Here is a 22,749-nt window from a genome sequence, read left to right as displayed (position 1 = left end):
AACTTTTACAAACTCATAGGTGAGAGATACTATCGTTTTGTTTTCCTTTTTTAGTGCATTTTTAAAGTTGAGATAGAATATACCCTACAGTGAGGGGCGCCTGGGTGGCTCAATCAGTTAAGCATCTGACTCCCTGATTTTGGCTCAGGTCATGATCTCAGGGTCATGAGACTGAGTTTTGTGTTGGGCTCGCGTTCAGTGTGGAGTCTGCCTGTCCCTCTCCCCCTGCTCTCCCCACTCCCCGCGTGTGTCGTGCCTGCGCGTGCTCTCAAGTAAATAAATACAGATCTTTAGAATATACCTGCAGTGAAAGTCAGCCTTTATAGTGTACAGTCTGTTGAGTTTTAACAAATATATTCAGTCCTGTAACTACTACCACCATCAAGCTATAGGACAGTTCCCGGCACCCTGGATTCCTTTTAATTTCTTTGTTATGAGTGAGTTGAAAATCTTTGAGGGTGATGATTGGCTACTTGAATTTGTTCTCTCCCTCTCTCGCTTGCTTGGTTTCTCCTGTTTTCTTATCTTTCTTTCTTCTTTCTCTTCTTCCGTTATTCTTTCTGTGTGAACTGTTCTTTTGTATATTGTGCCCATTTGCTTATAGGATTGTGTGCCTTTCTCATACTGATTTCTAAGAGCACAGTCTGTGTTGATAGAAATTAATCCTTTGTCATGTGTTTGTGCAGTTTTCTCCAGTTTATCTTTTGGCTTTAGTTATGCCATTCTTTTGGCTATCCAGAAATTTATAAATTTTGCATTGTTAGATTGTCATTCTTTTCCTCTGTGGCTTCACGGTTTTATGTTATGTATAGAAAAGCTTTCTGCAGTGTGAAGATTTTTTAAAGATTTTTCTCCTTTTATTTTTTTTATGTTTGCATATTTGATCCTTCTGCCCAGTATTTTTATATAAGAAAGTAAAAGCTTTGCTTTCTCCACCACTCCCAAATGGTTATCCAACCCGCTCATCATCATTTCTTGAATAACCCGACTTTTTTTTCCCCTCCAGTTTTAAGCTACATGTTTTAATATCCTGTGCAGCTCATCCTCCCTCAGTTGTCCTTTAGGTTTTTTCTTACTCTTTTCCTTGTTTAGATGTCCAAGTTAATTTCAATATCATTTTATCTGGTTTCTTGCCAATATCATTGATATTTTCTTGAGATCTTGAGTAATGTTTTGACAGGATTTAATTGTTTTATCAAGAATAAGATGTGTCTTGGGGCGCCTGGGTGGCTCAGTCATTAAGCGTCTGCCTTCGGCTCAGGTCATGGTCCCAGGGTCCTGGGATCGAGCCCCGCATCGGGCTCCCTGCTCCGCGGGAAGCCTGCTTCTCCCTCTCCCACTCCCCCTGCCTGTGTTCCCTCTCTCACTGTGTCTCTCTCTGTCAAATAAATAAAATCTTAAAAAAAAAAAAAGATGTGTCTTTTTATATATTTAAATCTGTTATTTAACTCCTCTGAGGAGTTTTAAAGTTTTTCATATAGTTCTGGACATTTTATAAAGATTAATTTCATCTGGGGCACTTGGGTGGCTCAGTCCGTTAAGCATCTGCCTTTGACTCAGGTCATGATCCCAGGGTCCTGGGATCAAGCACCAGTTGGGGCTCCTTGCTCAGCGGGAAGCCTGCTTCTCCTTCTGCCTGCCGCTCCCCCTGCTTGTGCTCTCTCCACCTCTGCCCTTTCAAATAAATAAAGTCTTTAAAAAAAATTATTTCACCTTTTTTGAAACTATTATAAATTGAATCTAGTCTTTTATTTGCCTACCAGCTTTTAAAAAAATAATTACTAGTGATTTTTACATATAAATTTTGTAAGCAGTCACTAGAGTGAATTTTTTTTGTTTTGTTTTGTTTTTCCCCTAATAGTTGTTCAGCTGCATCTGTTGTATTCTAGGTACTCCCTCATGTCATCTGTAAATAATGACAGTTTGTCTCCCTCTTTCCAATATTTATACTTACTTCTTACTCTTGTCTAATTAATTAGCTACTATGTTGAAAATAATGCTAATTAATACTTGATTGGCATCTTTGTTGCTGGCTTTCAACATTTCTTTATTATTCATATGGTTTTTAATTTTGTTATATATCGCATGTGAAATGTCCATCTACTTCTATTTTGCAAAGTTTTTTGAGGGGGGGTTAGGGTTAGGATTGATGTTATTAATTTTTTTCTGATTTCTTTTTTGTGATTTATAGCTGTGGTCATATGATTTTGCTCCTTTGCTCTATGGTAAATTATAATAAACTTACAAATAATCAGCTCTGCTGGCAATCCTGGGATGTACCTTACCTAGTTGAATTGTTTCCCCTCACCACTCCGGTGTTTACTGATATTTAAGATTTGTATTTCAGTATTAGTAAGTAAGATCAGTGGGGGTTTTGTTGTTTTGTTTTGTTTTTAATGTGTTGTCTTTGTCCACTGATGGTATCAATGTTCTTTGGCTTCAGAAATAAATTTGGGAGGTTTCTTTTTCTATGCCCTGAAGTAGTTGAGTGAGTATTGTATTTCATGTTTTTAGTGACTTGTCCCTTTTTCTCCCTGAAGGAAGAGAGGGCCATGGTAGTTCTTTGAGAACTTTCTCAAGTTCTTTGACAACTTTTAGTCTCTTTTGGATTCCTGCCTCTTGTGAGGCAAATTTTGGTAATATATTTTTGCCATAAAATTATCCATTTCATCTAAATTTCAAGTTTTTATTGAGTTTCAGAGTACCTTACATATTTTGATTTCTTGTGGATCTATAGTTACTTCATTTCTAATTCATATAAATACGGTTTTCCTTTTTTCTTGATTATGACAGCCAGTTGTTCGTCAATTAAGTTTTTTGTGGTTTGACCAAAGAATCAACTCTTAATAATGCTTACTACTGCTCTTTTTTTATTTTCTGATTCGTTAATTTGTATTTTCATCTTTTTGGGGGGGTTCTCATTGCTGACTTCTGGAATTGAATGCATACTTAGTTTCTTTTAATTCCTTACTGTTTATTTTTATTTATTTATGTTTAAATTCCTTACTGTTTAGTTTTGTAAACCTTTAAGGTTTTGAAGTTTTCTGGGAGCACAGTTACAGGGTCTTGGAGAATCGCATAGTTTTTGATTGGTCGCATTTCCATTATGTTAGTTTATAAAGAGTATACCATTTTTGTTCTCTTTGAGATTTCCTCTTTGATTCAAGAGGATGTTTGGTAATTTTTACTTTTCTGTTTTCCTTCTCAGTTTTTATTGTCTTGTGGCCATTTGAGGAGATATTTCTTTTTTTTTTTTTTAGAAGTGGGGGAGGGACAGAGGAGGAGAGAGAGAGAATCCCAAGCAGGCTCCTCACCCAGTGGAGCCCAATGTGGGGCTCAGTCTCATCATCCTGAGATCAGGACCTAAGCTGGAATGAAGAGTCTGACGCCTAACCGACTGAGCCACCCAGGTGCCCCTAATGAGATATTTTGATTTTTTGATTTACTGATATTTTCATTGTGGCCTAATATATTGTCACGTTTGGTAACTATACCATGAGTTCTTGAAAAGCAGATGTATCTTCACTTTTTAGAGTACAGAATCCATATATTTAATAGATAAAGTAATTATGTAATTTAAATCTATATTTTTTCATTTTATTTTCTTGGGCTGAAAGAGATACTTTAATGTTCCATTTTATGTGTAAAGATTTTTTTTTTTTTAAGATTTATTTTAGAGAGAGAAAGAGAGGGAGAGAGCATGAGTGGGAGAGGCAGAGGGAGAGAAAGAAAGAATTTCAAGGGACTCTGCGCTTAGTGTGTGGAGCCTGTCTCAGGGCGGCTCAATCTCATGACCCTGAGATCATGACCTCAGCCGAAACCAGGAATTGGACGCTTAACCTAAGACTGTGCCATCCAGGCATCCCTGTGTGTAAAGATTTTTGCCCTTTTTATTTTCTGTGTGGATTATACCTTATGTAATGTGCCCTTTTTTATTTGTATGACCATTTTTCTTAAATGTATCACTATCTTGTTATTGTTTACAGTAGCTTTCTTGTTAAGTAATCATACTACTTTTTTCATTCATTTCTGTTAGAGGATTTTTCCTGAAGCAATTAAGGTTGGTGTTTGTTAGTTAATTGAAAAACTTCACTTAAGTATGGACTCATGTATTTTTAAACATTTCATTTTTAATTGAAACAAGTAAATATGCACTCTTTCATTAATTAACATATGTAGGACCAGTGTATTTTCTTTAAATATCTATTGACTGAATTCTATCAGTCTGAATTATGTAAAGTCTGTCCTTAAATAATAATTTATATATGATTTCCAATTTGGCACTCTTTTAAGTAGAAGTTAATACAAAGAAGTTAATACAAAGCAATCTTTGTACAAAGGCCTACATTTTTTTTAAAGTACTGTTTTCATAGACTTTGGTTTTGTTTACACTTAATTCCACAGAAAATTTTTTTAGCCATTTGCATTTATTTAGTGTTTGCAAATCAATTATTTTTGTAGGAAGAACTTAAAAAATATTTATTTGTTTGCATGCTTAAAACATGCAGTGAATTTAAATTCAGAAAAGTTTGGATGAGCATCAGTCATACCCAGGATATATTTTATGTATTGGGGATATAACCAGCGACAAAGACTGATAACATTCCCGATCTCAAGTAGAATTCAAGTAAATATGATTCACTAGATAGAATAGGATTATCACAGGAATGCTGAAGAAAAAGATAGTTCGATAGTGGCTAGTAGAGATTTTATGGTGTTTTGAAGTATTCTGAGACCATTGGTTTTAGTGTGTTTCATATATGATGGGATTTTTAAAACCAGACCTGAAAATCTTTTTTCTAATAGTTGAGTTTATCCCAGTCATATTTATTGGCATAACAAACATTGGGACCTAAATTCTGTCATATTTCATGTAATATTGGCCATTGCCCTTATTTTTTTGGTATTATATCATCTACTTTCCCTCCTCTCTCCTCCCTTTCTGGAAAGATTTTATTATCTGTTCTTTATTTTTCCTTTTTTATAAAGTTAATGGCAAGTAGTGTACTGGCAGATTCAGAACAATGGAATAGAATCCAGGGAACTGAAATGGAACGGCATGAACCGTGGCTTGCTAAGAAACTGGCAGTCTTTAGGGTAGAGAGACAATAGTGAAACTCCTTAGCTTGCTAACTTCTTATGTGGATGTCTTTCTTGCCTTAAAGTCTTTCTCTTTGTTCTTTTAAACTGTCTTCACAGATAGTTTAAGCTGGTAGTTCTAAATATGGTCTGTGGATCCCCTTTGATAATGAGGCTAAAATGTAATTTGCCATTCTTTGAGGGTACAGAAGCAATGGCGGATAAAATTGGCGGTGCCCTCCCATGGCCACGGCCATGGCACCAGCTGTGATGGTTTGAACTTTCATAGCCGTCTCCTCTTCTTCACCTCTAAGCACTTGTAGTAAAAAGAAAATCACAGTTATGTTTAAGAATGTCACTGGGGGCACCTGAGTGGCTCAGATGGTTAAGCATCTGCCTTTGGCTCAGGTCATGATCCCAGGGTCCTGGGATCAAGCCCTGCATCAGGCCCCCTGCTCAGTGAGGAGCCTGCTTCTCCCTCTGCCTCTCTCTCTCTCTCTGACTCTCATGAATAAATTTAAAAAAATTAAAAATAAAAAGAATGTCACTGAGGAAGCTGTTAAAATTGTTACATTTATTAAAGCTTGACCCTGAGTACACATCTTTTCAAAATCCTTGTGATGAAATTCAAATGTTTAGAGCATGCTTTCTACCACAGCCTAATGGAAGAAGGGTGTCTCAGGGGAAGCGCTTGTGCTATTGTTGGAGATGCTGAAATGTAGCTACTCTTCATGAAACACCACTTTTACCTCAAAGAACTGTTGACAGGGGCACCTGGCTGGCTCAGTCGGTAGAGCATGCGACTCTTGATCTTGGGGCCTTGAGTTCAAGCCCCACATTGGGCAAAGAACTTACTTTAAAAAAAAAATAAATTTAACAAATAAAAGAACCATTGACAAACTACGGTTTTTCAGCTTCTGGTTTTCAGTAGATACCATCTCATAAATTCACTGACAACGTTGGTGTCAATGATAAATCCAGGCTTTCAAGCAAAAATTAGAATTGTGGAAAATTTGTGTCTCCCACTGTTAGTTTACTGCTTCCCAGTGCTTAGACTTTCCTGATGGGATCAGTCAGTGGTGATGTTAACAAATGGGATTTTTTGATATTGTGTAATGAAATCACTAATACATGATGTTTTAAAATCATACATACCTGGAAGACTGATTCAAAATGCAAACTTAGACCAATAGATTTCTTTTTTTTTTTAAAGATTTTATTTATTTTTGACAGCGAGAGAGAGAGAGTGTACAAGCAGGGGAAGCAGCAGGCAGAGGGAGAGGGAGAAGCAGGCTCCCCGCTGAGCAGGGAGCCTGATGCGGGGCTCGATCCCAGGACCCTGGGATCATGACCTGAGCCGAAGGCAGCTGCTTAACCGTCTGAGCCACCCAGGAGCCCCTAGACCAATAGATTTCAATGTAATAGAGTAAAGAAGTTACCGAAAGGATTTCAGATTTCCCATTGCAACTAGCTTGTTAAGAAACTATCACTTGTTGATTTTTGGTATAGTATCACAGGAAAGACTATCCACAGTTATATGAAAAGATTATTAAAGAAAATATTTCTCCCTTTCCCAGCTATATATCTGTAGGAGGTTGGATTTTCTCATTACACTTTAACTGAAAAAACATATTGTAACAGATTGAATGCAGATGGAAACATGAGAGTTCAGCTGTCTTTAGTCAGAAAAACGATTTACAGTAAAGTAAAACCGTGCCACTTGTCTCACTGAATTTTTATTGTTTGGGTAAATATATTTATTTTTCAGGAAAATGTTATTTATGTTAACATGTAATGAGTATATTGTCATTGAAAAATGAATAAATAAGGGCGCCTGGGTGGCTCAGTTGTTAAGCGTCTGTCTTCGGCTCAGGTCATGATCCCAGGGTCCTGGGATGGAGCCCCCCATCACATCCGGCTCCCTGCTCAGCGGGAAGCCTGCCTCTCCCTCTCCCACTCCCACTGCTTGTGTTCCCTCTCTCGCTCTCTCTCTCTCTCTCTGTCAAATAAATAAAGTCTTAAAAAAAAAGAAATATTTTAAAGTCTCAGTTTTAATTTCTAGCAGGGTATGTTTCGGTAGATAAAACCCACATAGACAGAGGTTTGGGTTGTCTTAAGTAATTTGTAAGAGGATGAAGAGGTCCCCAGACCAGAAAGTGGGGAACCACTGATTTAGCAGCAGGATGACTGCATGGCAGCCGGTGACCGGGGAAGAAATGAGGCTTTGGTGTAGCAGCCACGTTCAGATTCCACATCTGTGCTCTCCTTGCGACAAATTACTTAACTTTGTTGGGCAAGTTTTAATTTCTCTGAGACCTGGTTTCCTCCCTTGTAAACTGGCAATAATAAAGCTGTTTGACTTGTTGAATGTTAAGTAGTTGATGTTGTATTTTGGATGTTTTCATTAGGTGTTTTAATGTCAGGCATGACTGTCTCCAATCATTCCTTAAAAAAGAGGCTGGGAAATTGTTTGAAGACGTTATCTTCATATGAATAAAGTGTTCATGACTAAAACCTTTTCCCTTGAACCTTTATACACATTTTCAAGTATACGTATAAACTTAAAATTTTACAATTAGAAAAGCAGTAAAACTAATTCAGAACATTTACTTAGGCATGATGAGACAGATGGTAATCCTATAAAAAGATGGCATATATTTTTGGAAGTGCAAACAGAAAAACAGATACTCTTAAAGCTTCCAGAGTGATCTTTTCCTAGAAGATGAAGGGAAGAGATAAAAGGCCATATGGCCTAATAGAACTTTTTATAGTTTTTTAACGTCTAGGATTGGTTTTTGTTTATTTAATGTTAATGTTGAGTTGCATATGGATTGGTAGTTGAAAATGGAATAATTATCAAGTAGATAATTACCAAGTACTTTTGCTCCGGTTGTCAGTCTCATTTTTCTACAAAAGGGATGCAGTAATGGGAAGCAGAGCCATTTGAACCCTAAGTTTAGTGAGGTTGATTTAAATGTGAATACGTATCCCCTCAGAATCAGTTACCAGTTCTGCTGCTGAGGCAGTTGTATGCATCATGTTGCCTCTCACCGTGGAGCAGCCTTCTCCTTCATTTCACTGTTGTGTTCCCTCAGCACATTTTTATTGAGTGCCTTTTTTGGGCCAGGTATGTACTAGGTGCTGGGAATAAAAATGTCCAAAAGAAAAATTGACATGGACTTTGATGTACAGTGTAGATAGTCTGCTGGGGTGAGAGTCATTAATCACACAGTTAATACAGACAGATCTGATTACACATCCCAGATGAAAATTCTAGGCAGGAGAGGTATGCAGTATTCTGAGGTCCTGAGCAGAATGTGGTTCCTTGAGGAATTGATGGATAAGCTGAGGTGTGAAGGAATTAGTTGAGAGGAAAATGAAAAAAAAATTTCAGATCACAGGGGCAGTATGTTAAAAGTTCTGTGTTGAGTGAGAATATGATGAATACGAACGCTTTCAGTGTGACTGGAGCAGAAATCAAGTAAAGAACAGCCACACCATGTTCAGGAGTTTAGTAACTTTATTGTAAATAATGGCAAATTACGGCTTGAGGTAGGGAGTGTGGGAGGTGAAGGTGGGCAGGGTATCTGATAACCATACCTGATGAGGTTTGCGTGCCTAAAGTTGATTTACTCATAATTAGTGAGCACCTCCTACACCCTTGGTATGGTCCTAGACTCTTGGGAGGCATCAGTGGATAATGCGGAGTTAAAATCCCTACTTTCGTGAAGCTTATGTTCTTTAACTCCTGGAGGGGGAGAAAGACAGCATAATAAATGAGAAATGTTATCGTATGCTAGAAAAAAAGTAACACGACACAGCAAGAAGGTTTGCATGGCAGTTCACATGCCTGGTCAGGGCAGGTCTCTCAGAGAAGGTGACAGCTGAGCAAAGACTTGACGGAAGTGAGGGGTTAGCTGTGTGGTATTTGCAGAAGCACCAGTGCCCTAAATGGCAGCACATTGGGGGTATTCTCAGAGCATCAGGTGGAGGAGAGGCAAGTGTAAGAATGGGAGAGTCGCATTATGTTGGGCCTTCCCACTGTAAAGACTTGTGCATTTTATGGAGGCAAGTGGAAAACATTTGGGGTTTTACTCTTCTCGTAGTTTGTCAGTTGGATTCCAGAAAGAGCAGAGTGTCTGTGGACAGATTAAAGTATATTGCCTCCATACAGGCTGCCCTGATCCTCCACCGTCCTCTTTCTTATTCAGGCCTGCTTTCCACATCATGTTCTGGAGCTTTCTTCAGCTTCTGTACCTACTTTTCAAAACTTAGCTTATTATGGGTCTTTAAAGCTTAGGCTTACAGTATGTGGCATGTCCTCCCGATGTTTTCCACCCAACCCCAAGATGAATCTATATGTATTTCTACTGTATTATCTGTGTCTGTACACCTTCACACATGCACGTACACAGGGTTCTAACAAAATGACTAGTATATTCATAACTGAGGACCCAGCAGCGTTTGCAGCTCTAAGTGTTTCCTGTCAGAGATCATATTTCAACCAATTAACAATTTTTAATGAGGTTGAATGTGACTGTCACTAAAACTACATCATAAAGTGGGACATTATCAAGAATGACTTGTAAATGGAAATTAGATATTAATAAAACCTTTACATGCAGTTGATTTATGTTTGACTCTCTCTAGTGTTCATATGTTGAACCTGAAATTCTCTCAACCCAACCATTGTTGAAAAATTGAAGAGGTGTGTAGTCTACCGGGGAAACTTGGATAGTCCTCTCCTAGAGCTACAAGTAGTTCTAAGTGATTGTTTTAATATCTTACATTTTATGAAGAAACTACTCATCTATTTTTGGGTAAGGAAATTGGAGACCCCTGGGTTTTGTTTTTGACTTTGTTTTTGCCATCCCAGTTACAGCCCTACTGGGTTTGTATGTGTATGTATGTTGAAGAGGATGATATGTGGTCTCAAAACTGGGAAATGCATATTTTAACTAGAACATGTTGATAATTTGAAACCTTTTTATTCTTTTTTAAAAAGATTTCTTTCATTTTAGAAAGAGTGCATGCACGTACACATAGTGGGGGGAGGGCAAAGAGGGAGAGAGAGAATCTTAAGCAGACTTCCTGCTGAGCATGGAGCCCCACTTTGGGGCTCAGTCTGACAACCCTGAGATCATGACCTGAACCAGAATCAAGAGTCAGGCTCTTAACTGACTGAGCCACCCAGGCACCCCAAAAACCTTTTCATTCTTCTGAACGCGCTTAGACCCAAATACCTTGATGTGCTGTCTTCTGGCCCACTCCTCTTCACACCATACACTTGGGGCACAACTGGCTTCTCTGTTTGCTTCTGCACTTCCCACCTCGGCCCAAAGCCTGCCCTTCCCTCAGTCCAGAAAATTGTTCTTTCCCCTCAGCCTTCCTTTGCGTGACTGGCCTTGGCCTAAATATTGGCTTGTCAGAGAGGCCTTGGAGGGGTCTTCAGTGTTTCTGGAATGTAGAGTAGGAACCTCCGGTATTCTCTGCTTGCTTCCTTCATGGTGTCTATCACAGTTACTAATTATCAAGTCTTCCTTGGTTTACTTGTTTCCTGTCTGTGCTGCCCAGACAGCCTCTCCCAAAATAGTGACCACGGTGGTGGCATGAGCCACTGGGCTATGTTACTACCAGGGGCTGTTCTTTCCACTTACAAGGTTTTCTTTGAAGACAGACTTTTGTGGGTCAAGACTCCTTTGAGGATCTGATGATAGTGATGAAAAGAACAAGGACAAAATGTTTGGTCTGAGTTGAGGGGCTTCTCAGAGCCACTAAGACCTGCTTGTGGATTTTACCCACACCCTAACATCAGGCAGTTAGGGTGCAGCTGGGAAGCTAAGTTAGGAGTCACCATATACCCTCCCCTGTCTCTTTGTTGACAGTCTAGTCTGACTGACAGCTTTTAATTGTTGGTCATGTTCAAAGTTCACTGCTAAAGGATACTGTATCGGACTATCTCTGTCCAGCTTTGTCCTATCATTTCCTTGACCTCTCTTGAAGCTCACAGATACCATCTCTTAGTTTTGTATCAAACAGCCTAACTTCTCTTGGATCTGATAGAGTGTCTTACACATAGAGGGGGGGAAAGATTGTAGAGAGCTTTATGAAAAGTAGCTTACAACAGAAAGGAAGTCTGTAGTACCTACTGTAAGATTCAGATACTTTATACAACTTTTATTTCCTGATGATAGCATGATTCATATATTGATAATGCCATGAATGCTCTGTTTTTCACCCATGCTGAACTTTGAGAAAGCAAAACTTTTTTATTTTTAGATGTACTTCTGTAACTATGTGGAAGTAAGTAATGGGGGGGTGGCATTTAGTATTTTTACTTCTTTCTCTTGACTAGTATTTATTTGGTAGAATTTCTTCAGTAGCCTTTACATGCCTGGACACGGGACACATGCCACGTGAAAGTGTGGGCATAGATTCTGTGTGGTAGAACTTGTCACTGATCGGCAGGTGTTTTTCCATGTGGCCTTTTTAGATGGAATTGCCAGTCCTGCATCATTTGTAATAATGACTTTTGATTTTGTAGGTCAGTTGCTCCATTTTGATAAGAGGAGATTTAGCCAGTTTTGTACAGTGTGATTTCCCTATCCCGTCATTCCTATCATTTACTTAATAGTCAAGGAATATTTATTTGGCATCAAAGAATTTAAGCAGTATACATTAAATATGTCATGGTAGTTCCTGGTTAGGAATATAAAAATGAATGAGACATGGTCTCTATCTTTAAGCACTACAATCTGGGGAATAAGATATGAATAGAATATGCAAAAGCAATTCTACGTCACTATGTGACATACTATTAAATAAGTGCAGGTTGAGTATTTGGAGTTCAGAGAAGGGAGAGAGAACTCCCCTCTGGCTGGGTGATCAGAACAGATTTCAGGAAGAATATTTTCTTAAGGAATTATCTGAAAGGTGGATTAGCAAAAAGAAAGAGAACATTTATCAGGAGGAGGGAATAGCGTAAGCAGGCACAGAAGCAGGAAAACAAAAGCCTTTGTTATTAAGATCAAAACTGAACTAACACTTTACACCATTCTTAGAAAATTAACTGGGCTTGAGCCTATGGGTCAGGCTTTAGGGTGATTTACATTTTTGGGTTTGAGAGACATTGGAGTGACACTCCAGACAGACCATATATAAGCCATTCTGGATGTTGATCCATTGACCTAGTTTGTCAAGAATTTGCTGATTTTCCATAATTATTGCAAACAGTACTTTCTTTGCAACATGCCTGTTACTGGGGCTGAACATGTTTGTTTTGTCTCATGTTTGCATCCTTTAGTTTTATGTTTTATAGCTATTGGTAATTAAGTTTTCTTAATCTCTGTGTGAATTGATGCCCAGTTCTTTTATGAACAAAATTGGATTCATTGTGCTAGTGAGCCAGAAAATTATCACTAACACGGGAGGTTTTATTAGTCTTCAGGTCACCATTTCAGCCTGTTAAGACAAATAAATGCAATTTCTACTGCTATGAAGAATTGTACTTAAAAGTTCTCTCTGGGGGCACCTGGGTGGCTTAGTCATTAGGTGTCTGCTTTCTGCTGGGGTCATGATCCTGGGATCCTGGGATCCTGGGATCGAACCCCACATCTGTCTACCTGCTCAGCGGGGAGCCTGCTTCTCCCTCTCCCTCTGCCTGCAGCTCCCCCCGCTTGCTCTTTCTGTCAAGTAGATAAATAAAATCTTAAAAAAAAAAAAAGTTCTCTTTGATTCAGTGAAGTTAATAGACCTTTCAATATACTTAGGTTGTCCTGTTTTTCTTAGCTTCACAAAAGAATTTGACAGATGACATCTCAGTCCCTTTGTGGTATCTTTTGAACTGAAGTTTTATTGTTTTTTTTTTAAGTTTTTATTTTTTAAAGTAATCTCTACACCCAACATGGGGCTCAAACTTACAACCCCAAGATCAAGAGTCACATGCTCTTCATACTGAGCCAGCCAGGCACCCCTGATTTTATTCTTTATCCTTTTTGTGCCTTGATTAAGACCTTTTATTCCTATCTCAAAGTCTTAAAGATACTTTATGTTTTGTTCTAACTAAAATGAGATTTTCGCTGTTAGATTTTAATCTACTTATAAATTTATTTTCACTGCTGGGGTGAGGTATGGCATCCATTTTTCTCATTTTTCCAGATGTATGACCAGTTGTCTTCATGCTGAGGACTAAATTGTGTCCTTTGCCATCGGTTTGCTTTCTGTCACGTGTCAGGTTTCCATGTATGCACGGACCTGCTTCTGTGTGTGATAGTGTTTCTTTGCAAAGGTTTCTGGAGATATTTCCATGGCACTCACATATGTAGTATTACAGAATTATTTTATGTTACTCTGGAGTAGTATTTAGTTGCAGCAGAATGTATAACTGACAAGGCATTTTTCTTTTAAAGATTTTATTTATTTATTTGAGAGAGAGAAAATGAGAGAGAGAGAGCACATGAGGGGGGGGGTCAGAAGGAGAAGCAGACTCCCCGCCGAGCAGGGAGCCCGATGCGGGATTCGATCCCTGGACTCCAGGATCATGACCTGAGCCAAAGGCAGTCGCTTAACCAACTGAGCCACCCAGGTGCCCGACTTCAAGGCATTTTTAAAAAACTTCATACTGTCATAAGGTTGTGCACATGAAATGTACAGATTTTCATGAAGATACATACGTTTGCCTTCCTTAAAATATTTCTGTAGAAAGGCAAGTTGATATGATAATTAGTATGGAAATGCTAAGTGTGGTAGGTTCTGAGACATCATTGGTTGATGACTCCTGGAGCAGTCACATAGTTGGAGGTGTGGGGTGCCATGGTCAGGGCCCAGGGCTTGCTCATCCACAAGCCCATGGATTCGGCTCATGTGATGCAAACACGTTATGCTGATTTTTACCAGAAAGCCATTTTGTTCATTTTTACTTATTATTTCCATGACACGCAGGATATTGGCTCCTTTCTATTGATTTTTTTCTCTTGTTGACCTTTTAAAATTTCAACATAATTTTACACATATTGTTATTCCCGAGTGAACAGCTTATTTTACTTTACTTGCATTTCATATCAGCCTCTTTCTAATGACAGGTCGTAATTCATCTTAATCATATATTAACAAAATCTCTAAAGTCCTCTGCGTGGTGGTTTTATACTTATGTACCTATCACAGCCCCAGTGTGTGGATTGTTATTCTTATCAGAAGAGATTCCATATTGGAATCTCTCTTTGGCTACAAAACCTATACTGTCTGCCAAAGGGGTGACTTGCCAACTAAAGTGTATTGTCATTATATTCTCCATTTCATGTTTATGAATGGCCATATTTTTGTCAAACAAATTAAAATTGTTAATAACTTAAATATTACATGTTTATGCTTAGGTGAAAGAAAATGGTACTTGGATAGTGAGTTCATCTAATATACAACTTAATATGTTTAAAAGTAACTGGCGCTCTAAGTACTTATATGCATTTTATTTTTTACAACTTGCTCGAAAACATGGTACATGACAGTAAGACTTTTTAAAATTCCTTTTTCCTTTATGGAGATGCTATTGCTGATCCCCTGATAGATTGTCTGATGTGAGTGGTTTTTATTAAAAATGATTCATGCAGATTTTATGTGCACAGTAACCAAATCCTATCTATCTGTAAAGTAAATGTTTGTAAGATATCTCTCCCCTCAGTTCCCACTGTGTTATCATCAGTATATTACTAATTGGTTTGTCTTATAATTTATCCATTCATACATCTCTCTGTGCTACTCAATTATGAGTCCATAAACGATTTATTAATCTGCATATGACCATACAGTGCTGGGTATGTAGCAGGGACTTAGGAAATGCGTAGTGAATTCGTGAGCGTCATCAAGCTTACAGCCATAGTCTTTTGCCAAGAAACAGAGTGGTGCTAAACTGATGGGTGGGGAGATTGGAAGCTTGCTCTTAGTTTTATTAGCATTTTGCTCAAGTCAAGCTAATCATCCTGTTAGGGCATTATACTTTGATGGTTGTAGAAACTGCAGAGCTTGGACAGAGAGGAAATAAACAGAAGATCTTTGCAAAGCAGTTACAGCTGTTGTCAGTATTACTTCTGGGGCCAAAATTTTTCCCTATAAAATGACATTCAGAAAGTCTTTGCAGAATTAAAATCCTATCTTTTCAATGATGGAATGTTGTACAAGATAGTTTAGAAGATACATTCTTAGATACAGAAGTAAAAATTTGCCAGGGGAAACTACAAAAAAAAAAAAAGAAATAATCATTCTGGAAATCTGCTTCATCCTCATCTTCAAAAGAGACCGACACTTAGACGAATCCGGCTTTCACTGGGTGTGCCCCTGAGGTGAGTGTGTCTCAGGCTGTGCCGGGCACCGGGAGGGCGAAGCCGGAGAGTCTTCCTCTCAGAACTCACAGGCATAAAGGGCCATCCCTGGACTTTCTCCGGGTTATCCCAGATGATGGGATTCTTATGGATTTTTACAGATGTTTAAATATTTGCAAGTGTGCATAAACTGTTGAGGCATCAGCCAGACTGGTTATTCTGCCAGTTGGAATCGGTGTCACCTTCACTGGGTGTGTGCTGTTGGTGATGCAGGCTGGCGGCTGGGGACAGGCCAGGGACAGCGCGAGTTCGTGCAGAAGCCGAGCGGCGGTCTAGCGGAGTTGTGTTAGGAAGGACAAGAACAGGACTCTTGCTCAAAAGCAAGGTGCAAAAAGGAAAGAGGAAGATTAGGGTTTGTTCTTCAGGCATTATGAGATGTTTGTCAGACGCTGACCACATAGTGGACTGTTAGCTCTTCCTGTGCCAGGGGTAGGGGGGTGGGGGATGGAAGCGCCCCTGCGCTAACAGAGCTGACCTTGTTGCGGGCACACTCACGTGGCCTTGTTCAGAAGCTAAAGGATTGAAACGGATTAAAATAAAATTGCTAGGGTGCCTGAGTGGCTCAGTTGGTTAAGCGACTGCCTTCGGCTCAGGTCATGATCCTGGAGTCCCGGGATCGAGTCCCGCATCGGGCTCCCTGCTCGGCAGGGAGTCTGCTGCTCCCTCTGACCCTCCCCCCTCTCATGTGCTCTCTCTCTCTCTCATTCTCGCTCTCTCAAATAAATAAATAAATACAATCTTTAAAAACAAATAAATAAAACTGCTGTGGAAGTATTTTGTAATGTGACTTTTTTTTTAATTTTATGTTTTATTTTTTAGAGAATGGCTCCAAAGGTTGTATGAAGCTGGAGCAGTACGTAGATGCAGCATTGCAGCCTCACCAGGTGTGTGAGGGGAGTATTCCAGAGAGAACGTGATCCTCTTAGAGTAGGTAACTAGTCATAATGAAGAAAATCAGTCTTAAAACCTTCCGAAAATCTTTCAACTTGAATAAAAGTAAAGAAGAAACGGATTTCATGGTAGTCCAGCAACCGTCACTCACCAGCGATTTTGGAAAAGACGATTCCTTATTTGGTAGCTGCTATGGAAAAGATATGGCCAGCTGTGATATCAACAACGAAGACGAGAAGGGTGGAAAAAGCCGATCAAAAAGTGAAAGCCTCATGGGTACGTTGAAACGGCGGCTGTCTGCGAAACAGAAGCAGAAGGGCAAGGGCGGCACGGCCTCCGGGGGCTCTGCCGACGAGGACACCTTCTCCTCGTCCTCGGCGCCACTGGTCTTCAAGGATGTGCGCGCTCAGCGGCCCATCAGGTCCACGTCGCTCCGCAGCCATCACTACAGCCCCACGCCGTGGCCCCTGCGCCCTACAAACTCGGAGGAGACGTGCATCAAAATGGAGGTGAGAGTCAAAGCCTTGGTTCACTCTTCCAGTCCGAGCCCGGCCCTGAATGGTGTTCGGAAGGATTTTCACGACCTGCAGTCTGAAACCGTGTGCCAGGACCAGAGTAATTCCCTCAAAAGTTCGGAGTCTCAGAATGGAGACTTGCATCTTCACCTTGATGAACATGTGCCTGTAGTTATCGGACTTATGCCTCAGGACTACATTCAGTATACTGTGCCTTTAGATGAGGGGATGTACCCTTTGGAAGGATCACGTAGCTATTGTCTGGACAATTCTTCTCCCATGGAAGTCTCTGCGGTCCCTCCGCCAGTGGGAGGGAGCTCCTTCACCGAAGATGAGAATCAGGTAGACCAGGACCTAGTGGTGGCCCCGGAGATCTTCGTGGATCAGGCGGTGAATGGCTTGTTGATTGGCACCACGGGAGTCATGTTGCAGAGCCCCAGAGCGAGTCATGACGACGCACCCCCACTCTCACCGTTGCTACCTCCAATGCAGACCAGTCAAATCCAAAGGAACTTCAGTGGGCTCACCGGCACAGATGCCCACGTGGCTGAAAGTATGCGCTGTCATTTGAATTTTGATCCTAACTCTGCCCCTGGGGTTGCAAGAGTATATGACTCCGTGCAGAGTAGTGGTCCCATGGTGGTGACAAGCCTTACAGAGGAGCTGAAAAAACTCGCGAAACAAGGATGGTACTGGGGACCCATCACACGCTGGGAGGCAGAAGGGAAGCTAGCAAATGTGCCAGATGGCTCTTTTCTTGTTCGGGATAGTTCTGATGACCGTTACCTTTTGAGCTTGAGCTTTCGCTCCCATGGCAAAACACTTCACACGAGAATTGAACACTCCAATGGTAGGTTTAGCTTTTATGAACAGCCAGATGTGGAAGGACATACATCTATAGTTGATCTAATTGAGCATTCAATCAGGGACTCTGAAAATGGAGCTTTTTGTTATTCAAGATCTCGGTTGCCTGGATCTGCAACTTACCCGGTCAGACTGACCAATCCCGTATCACGGTTCATGCAGGTGCGTTCTTTGCAGTACCTGTGTCGCTTTGTTATACGTCAGTATACCAGAATAGACTTGATTCAGAAACTGCCTTTGCCAAACAAAATGAAGGATTACTTACAGGAGAAGCACTACTGAAAGATTATGAGAACCCTGCATCTTGCACTTTGGGAATAAGAAAAAGAGATTGAAATACAGTTTACAAACTTTCATTGCTATCAAAATCTTTTGCTGCCATACTATTTCAGTTTTATGTGTAAAAGTAATCAATTTGTTTCGGGGTGGGGAAGTGTCAGCAAGGTGTCTTGGGCTTATTTTGGTTCTTTAAAAAGGGAAGTCTTGAGGTTTTGGAAGTGTGAATTATCTTTCATAAATGTGCAGAATAATCACAATGTGAATTATCAGATTCTCCTTAACCACCCCCCCAAGTCCTTTGCTGCTATCCACTGTGATTTTTATGCATTAAAAGCACATTTCATGTGTATTCAACCCTAAGTAAAGTTGAATGAAACTTACAGAATGAATATTGTTATGTCTCTTTAAATGGCCCGTTTTCAAAGATCGTGTTGAATAAACATACCCGTATGATAAAACGCAGAATTTACACATACACTGAAAATGATTTTTAATCTCATACTTCAGAAAGATTTATTTAGAACTATGATTTGACATAATCTTGGGTATTGGAATGCAGATCTGCAACATATCTTTTACAACACTTATTTCTAAATTGTTTTTGAGGTTGTGCTTTTTCTGGTTGTGAAAAGTTGAATTTTTCTGTTGCCTTCATTTTCATCTTGTTTGTCTATTTTAATAAATGGCCTTACATGAAAAAAAAATCATAAAACAGTGTATACCACCAATTTAGAAATTGTTGCCTTTTCTGTCATTAAGCTCTGGTACAAATTGGAATAACATAAAAAGACCTATGGGACTAGAACTATTATTGAAAAGATTCTAGATGATCATAGTTTCCTGTGATAGAAATTTTGTTGTGTTAATTATACTTTCCTTCGGTAAAGTGTTTTATCTGTGATTTCTTTAGCTTAGCCACCATTTTCTTTGGGTGAACTTAATGTAGAACTGATTTTCATAAAAGGACTAGATTCTCTTGCAACATTTAAGTTTATATAAAATTTTAAATTGATTTGAGTAGAAAACCTTGTTTTAGAGTTGGATTTATATTCTTCTTTTACGTAGTCACTATGAAGATGTGCTAGATTTGACCCTTCCTTCTCTCCACCAAAAAAACAAAAAAAACTGATGACTTTAGTTGAAAAATTGTGGGACTTGTGGAGCATCCTGTCAGAAGAATATTAAAACCATATCAGGTATATGGAAGTCTTGTTGCCTACCATACATACTGCCATTTAAAAATAGGTGTTTTGTTTTGTTTTAAATTTAGCTAAGTGTTAAGTAAATTGGCAAGCATCGTTAGTCGTTTTATCTCTGATTCAGTTGCTTGGGTTGGGGGACAGAGAGGAGTGTATTATCCCCAGTACTTTTGTTCTTTTGAAATTCAGTGTTTATTGGTTCAGTGAGTGTTTTGGAAGCACCCCATCTAGAAAATGTTTCCATCTCAGATGAAACATACAATTTAAGACATTTCTTCCTTTGCCACTCAGTTTTTCTATCTCTTACTCCTCAATTAAAAGTAAGAGTAAAGGTCTTAGGTCACCCTTAATGGCTGTGTCATTCAGACACACCAGTATCCCTGTTTTCTGTTGCTGTTGTTGTTTCTGTTTTTTAGGGTCAGAACTGAGAAATACCAAGAAAAGGCACAATAATATCGTGTTATGGTATTTTGACTTAAAGGGGAAAAGGTACTTAATTTTGGTGGAATGTTGATTGTACCTTGTCACAAAGACTCCTCTTTCATTTTCTAATATGTTTTCACCTAATAAGATGGAATATGGAGTATACTGTAATAATATAATTTAAGTGTTCACTATAAGCTATTTGGATTAAGAACTATTACAGAGTTGTAAACTTATCAAATTAATGCAAGACATTTAAACTATTTTTTTGCAAAACTATTTATTTTTAAACAATTTAAAATATATCTAGGGTGAGTTAAAAGCCCCTGTGCATCTATATTAGATGGCAGGTATTGTCACAGAGTCACTGTGTATTAATAATAAATGTTGGGATGGCTTCTCTGTGTTTCTAGAAGCATTTACATGTACTCTTTGTGAGATCATGGTGCACAGAGGTCTTTGGACTGCCCTGAACCCTGTCTTACCATGTGGGCATAGCCTGCTCCCCACGTGTTCCTCATGATACCATGTGTTCAAGATCTATCTATTTAGTTTCAAGTTAAGATTATTTTGATTTTCATCTATGTTTTTAAAATTGTGTTTTGTGTTTTATGGAGGGCAAGTCTTGATGCTGTTCTAATTCAGAAAGCCAGTTTTTTATGTGCTTTAATACTTTAAGGTGAAATGCCCTATTCTAATCCAGTTTGAAATTGCTAGGACCTGATAGTGTGTTGATAAAATAAAAGTATTTGCCAAGAAATTATTTACAAACAAAGGAGTATTGCAATATTTTCTGCTTTTGTGTAAAGAGAACCATTTGGCGTAGGCAGCACAACATAATGTGAAAGACTGGCTTTATAGGATCCTAAAATAAAGTAGTCTTTTTAAAAATGGAAAGGAGAAAAGAGATAAGTCTCCATCCTGTAGTTTGGTGCAGATACCATTTGGGTGAATTTCTGGATTCTACTGAATGGCAGTTTAGATGGCGTGGGCACAACCTGTAAGTGATTTTTAAATATGTGCTTCTAAAAAATCTGAGCTCAAGGCAAGAAAGAGAAAACAGGAAAGCTGTATCCTTTTGCCACAGTAAATGAATCAGAGTCGTTTTTTTTAAATCAAGCATTTCATCACAAAACACGATAGAGGCCAGAAGCTAATTCTAGGCTTACTAGGACACTATTAGGCATTTTTATAAATAATAAGAAAGCATAGAAAGTACTTGAAAAATATCTCATTCTTTCTAAGGAAAACTGTTCTCTTTCTACTTGGTGCAATAATCTGAAAATCTAGAAGGTCAAAACATATCACAGGAAATGATCATAGAACTAAAAATAGCTTTTAAGGAAACCGGCTACAAGGGCAACCATCTTGCTGTTGAAGAAAATCATGTGCCAAAAGGCTAAATCGTTGGCATATAGGAAATAAACATAAAATATACATTATAATTTCTGAGCCAGTATTAATGAAACAGGATAAAAATTACTAAAATCTTAAATAGGTTATATGCAGTGTTCCTGCTAGTGCTATAAATCTAAATATCTTAACAATGCTTTCAGAAACGCCACTTTTAATCATTGTGCATTTCACATTCTATATGAGATAATTTGCTTCATGAATGATTCAAAATAATATATATTAAATTTTAATGGCTTGTCATCAAATGTAAAGTCTTAATTTGAAAATGAAATCACACTACCAGCAATAGACCTTTTTGCTGAAAACCCTAATAAGAAACAGTTGCCAGTTCCATAAATAACTATAAATTCCAAAATAAAGTATTGGTACGTTAGTAATCACAAATTTGGCTCCTTTTACAACTTTTTAAAATTCTTTTAAGAAGGGTTTTTTTAATAAGCATTCTTTTTATCGATCAGTCATAACATGGTAAATGTGTTAGTTGCTGTTTCTGAAAAGATCCAAACTCTACATCCAGAGATGATAAAGAATTCTTATAGAATTTTGTAATAAGTATACATGTTGGGTTAAAGAAATTTTATAGTCGTTGGAGTGCCATGAAATTAATAATTGCAATCCAGATTGCTGTAGTTTACACTTTTTCTGTATGTTTCAAATCAGGTGTGTACCATTTGTACTGAGAACACCACAGAATGAATTATCCAAAGTCCATTGATTTTAATATGTGTTTTGGTTTGTAAACAAATTATAGTAATTTCTTGCACATTTTTGGAAATTAATTGTATAAGAATTTATGTATCTGCTTCTAGATACAGTGTGTAAATAAAAATTTCATTCACAAGATCTGCCTTTTAGTCTATTTAATAAACTGGATACAGAGTCTGATTTTAATTAAATCAGGTTAACTAGATAGTTTCTGGATGCCCCATAAACTGGGCAGAGGGTAGGAACCACCAAATTTAGTAAAAGTTAGGAAAAAGTGAAATTATGTTACTCATGTTAGACATGAATTAGGAATCAGCTAATGTTTCTACTGTCCTAAAAGCTCTCAGCATAGAGGTGGGAGTGAGCTGGCAGAACATCTACTAGACCAAGACTACTAGAAATGAGCATGGTAATAAAACTTCACTGGAAGAAGGTTTTGCTGAAATATCTTTTAAAAAAATTTGACTCTTGTTTTCTTCTTTTGCATGACTTGTCTTGCTAATGGGTGATGTACACCAGTTGCTCTCTTCCCACTGTCCCTCCCCTGAAGCCTTCTCCCCAAAGTCCATGCCTGGTAATGCCTGGGCCTGACACTGGCAGAGAACCCAGTCCTAGTGGCATCTGAGTAAGTATCTGTTTCTGAGCATGTTTGACTTTGCACCCAAACTTCTGGGGTTACACTTTTTGTCTTCAACTGCAGTTTCCCTACTTAGTACCAGGCAGCTTTGCCACCTCCTCTAAGGAGTTAGAAGAGAGTCCTCTTGGGAAAGACTCCCTTAGATTGTAAAAGCCAGAGAGGTTGGCCAGAGCAGGGGTTATTTCTATACGGTTTATGAACAGGGCCAGTTGCCTTGCCTAGAGTTCACTTCAGGCCATCAAACCCGGCCTAGGTCACAAGTTTTATAAAATGTTCTCTTAAATACATGGAGTTCAGGGTGCCTGGGTGGCTTGGGTTAAGCAACCGATTTGATTTTAGCTTAGGTCATGATGTCAGGGTTGGGAGAT

The 22,749-nt window shown here is 38.7% G+C and overlaps 1 protein-coding gene across 5 annotated transcripts in view; it reads left to right on the top strand.

Moving 5' to 3' along the window:
* SOCS6 (suppressor of cytokine signaling 6) overlaps window positions 1-21,874 on the top strand; it is a 37,594-nt gene extending 15,720 nt beyond the window's left edge. For all 5 annotated transcript variants that reach the window (XM_073898057.1, XM_073898056.1, XM_073898058.1 and 2 more), the window contains one exon: window positions 16,272-21,874. In XM_073898057.1, the coding sequence (XP_073754158.1) occupies window positions 16,397-18,004 (1,608 nt within the window). In that variant the 5' untranslated portion in view covers window positions 16,272-16,396 and the 3' untranslated portion in view covers window positions 18,005-21,874. The remainder of the gene's footprint in view (window positions 1-16,271) is intronic.
* Window positions 21,875-22,749: the final 875 nt, after the last annotated feature.

The sequence above is a fragment of the Callorhinus ursinus genome, unplaced genomic scaffold (assembly GCF_003265705.2).
Source record: "Callorhinus ursinus isolate GAN/ISIS: 27379988/994484 unplaced genomic scaffold, GSC_fseal_2.0 scaffold11, whole genome shotgun sequence".
NCBI lineage: Eukaryota > Metazoa > Chordata > Mammalia > Carnivora > Otariidae > Callorhinus > Callorhinus ursinus.
Note: the sequence above shows the minus strand (reverse complement) of the source record. Positions and strands in the feature narration are given on the sequence as shown.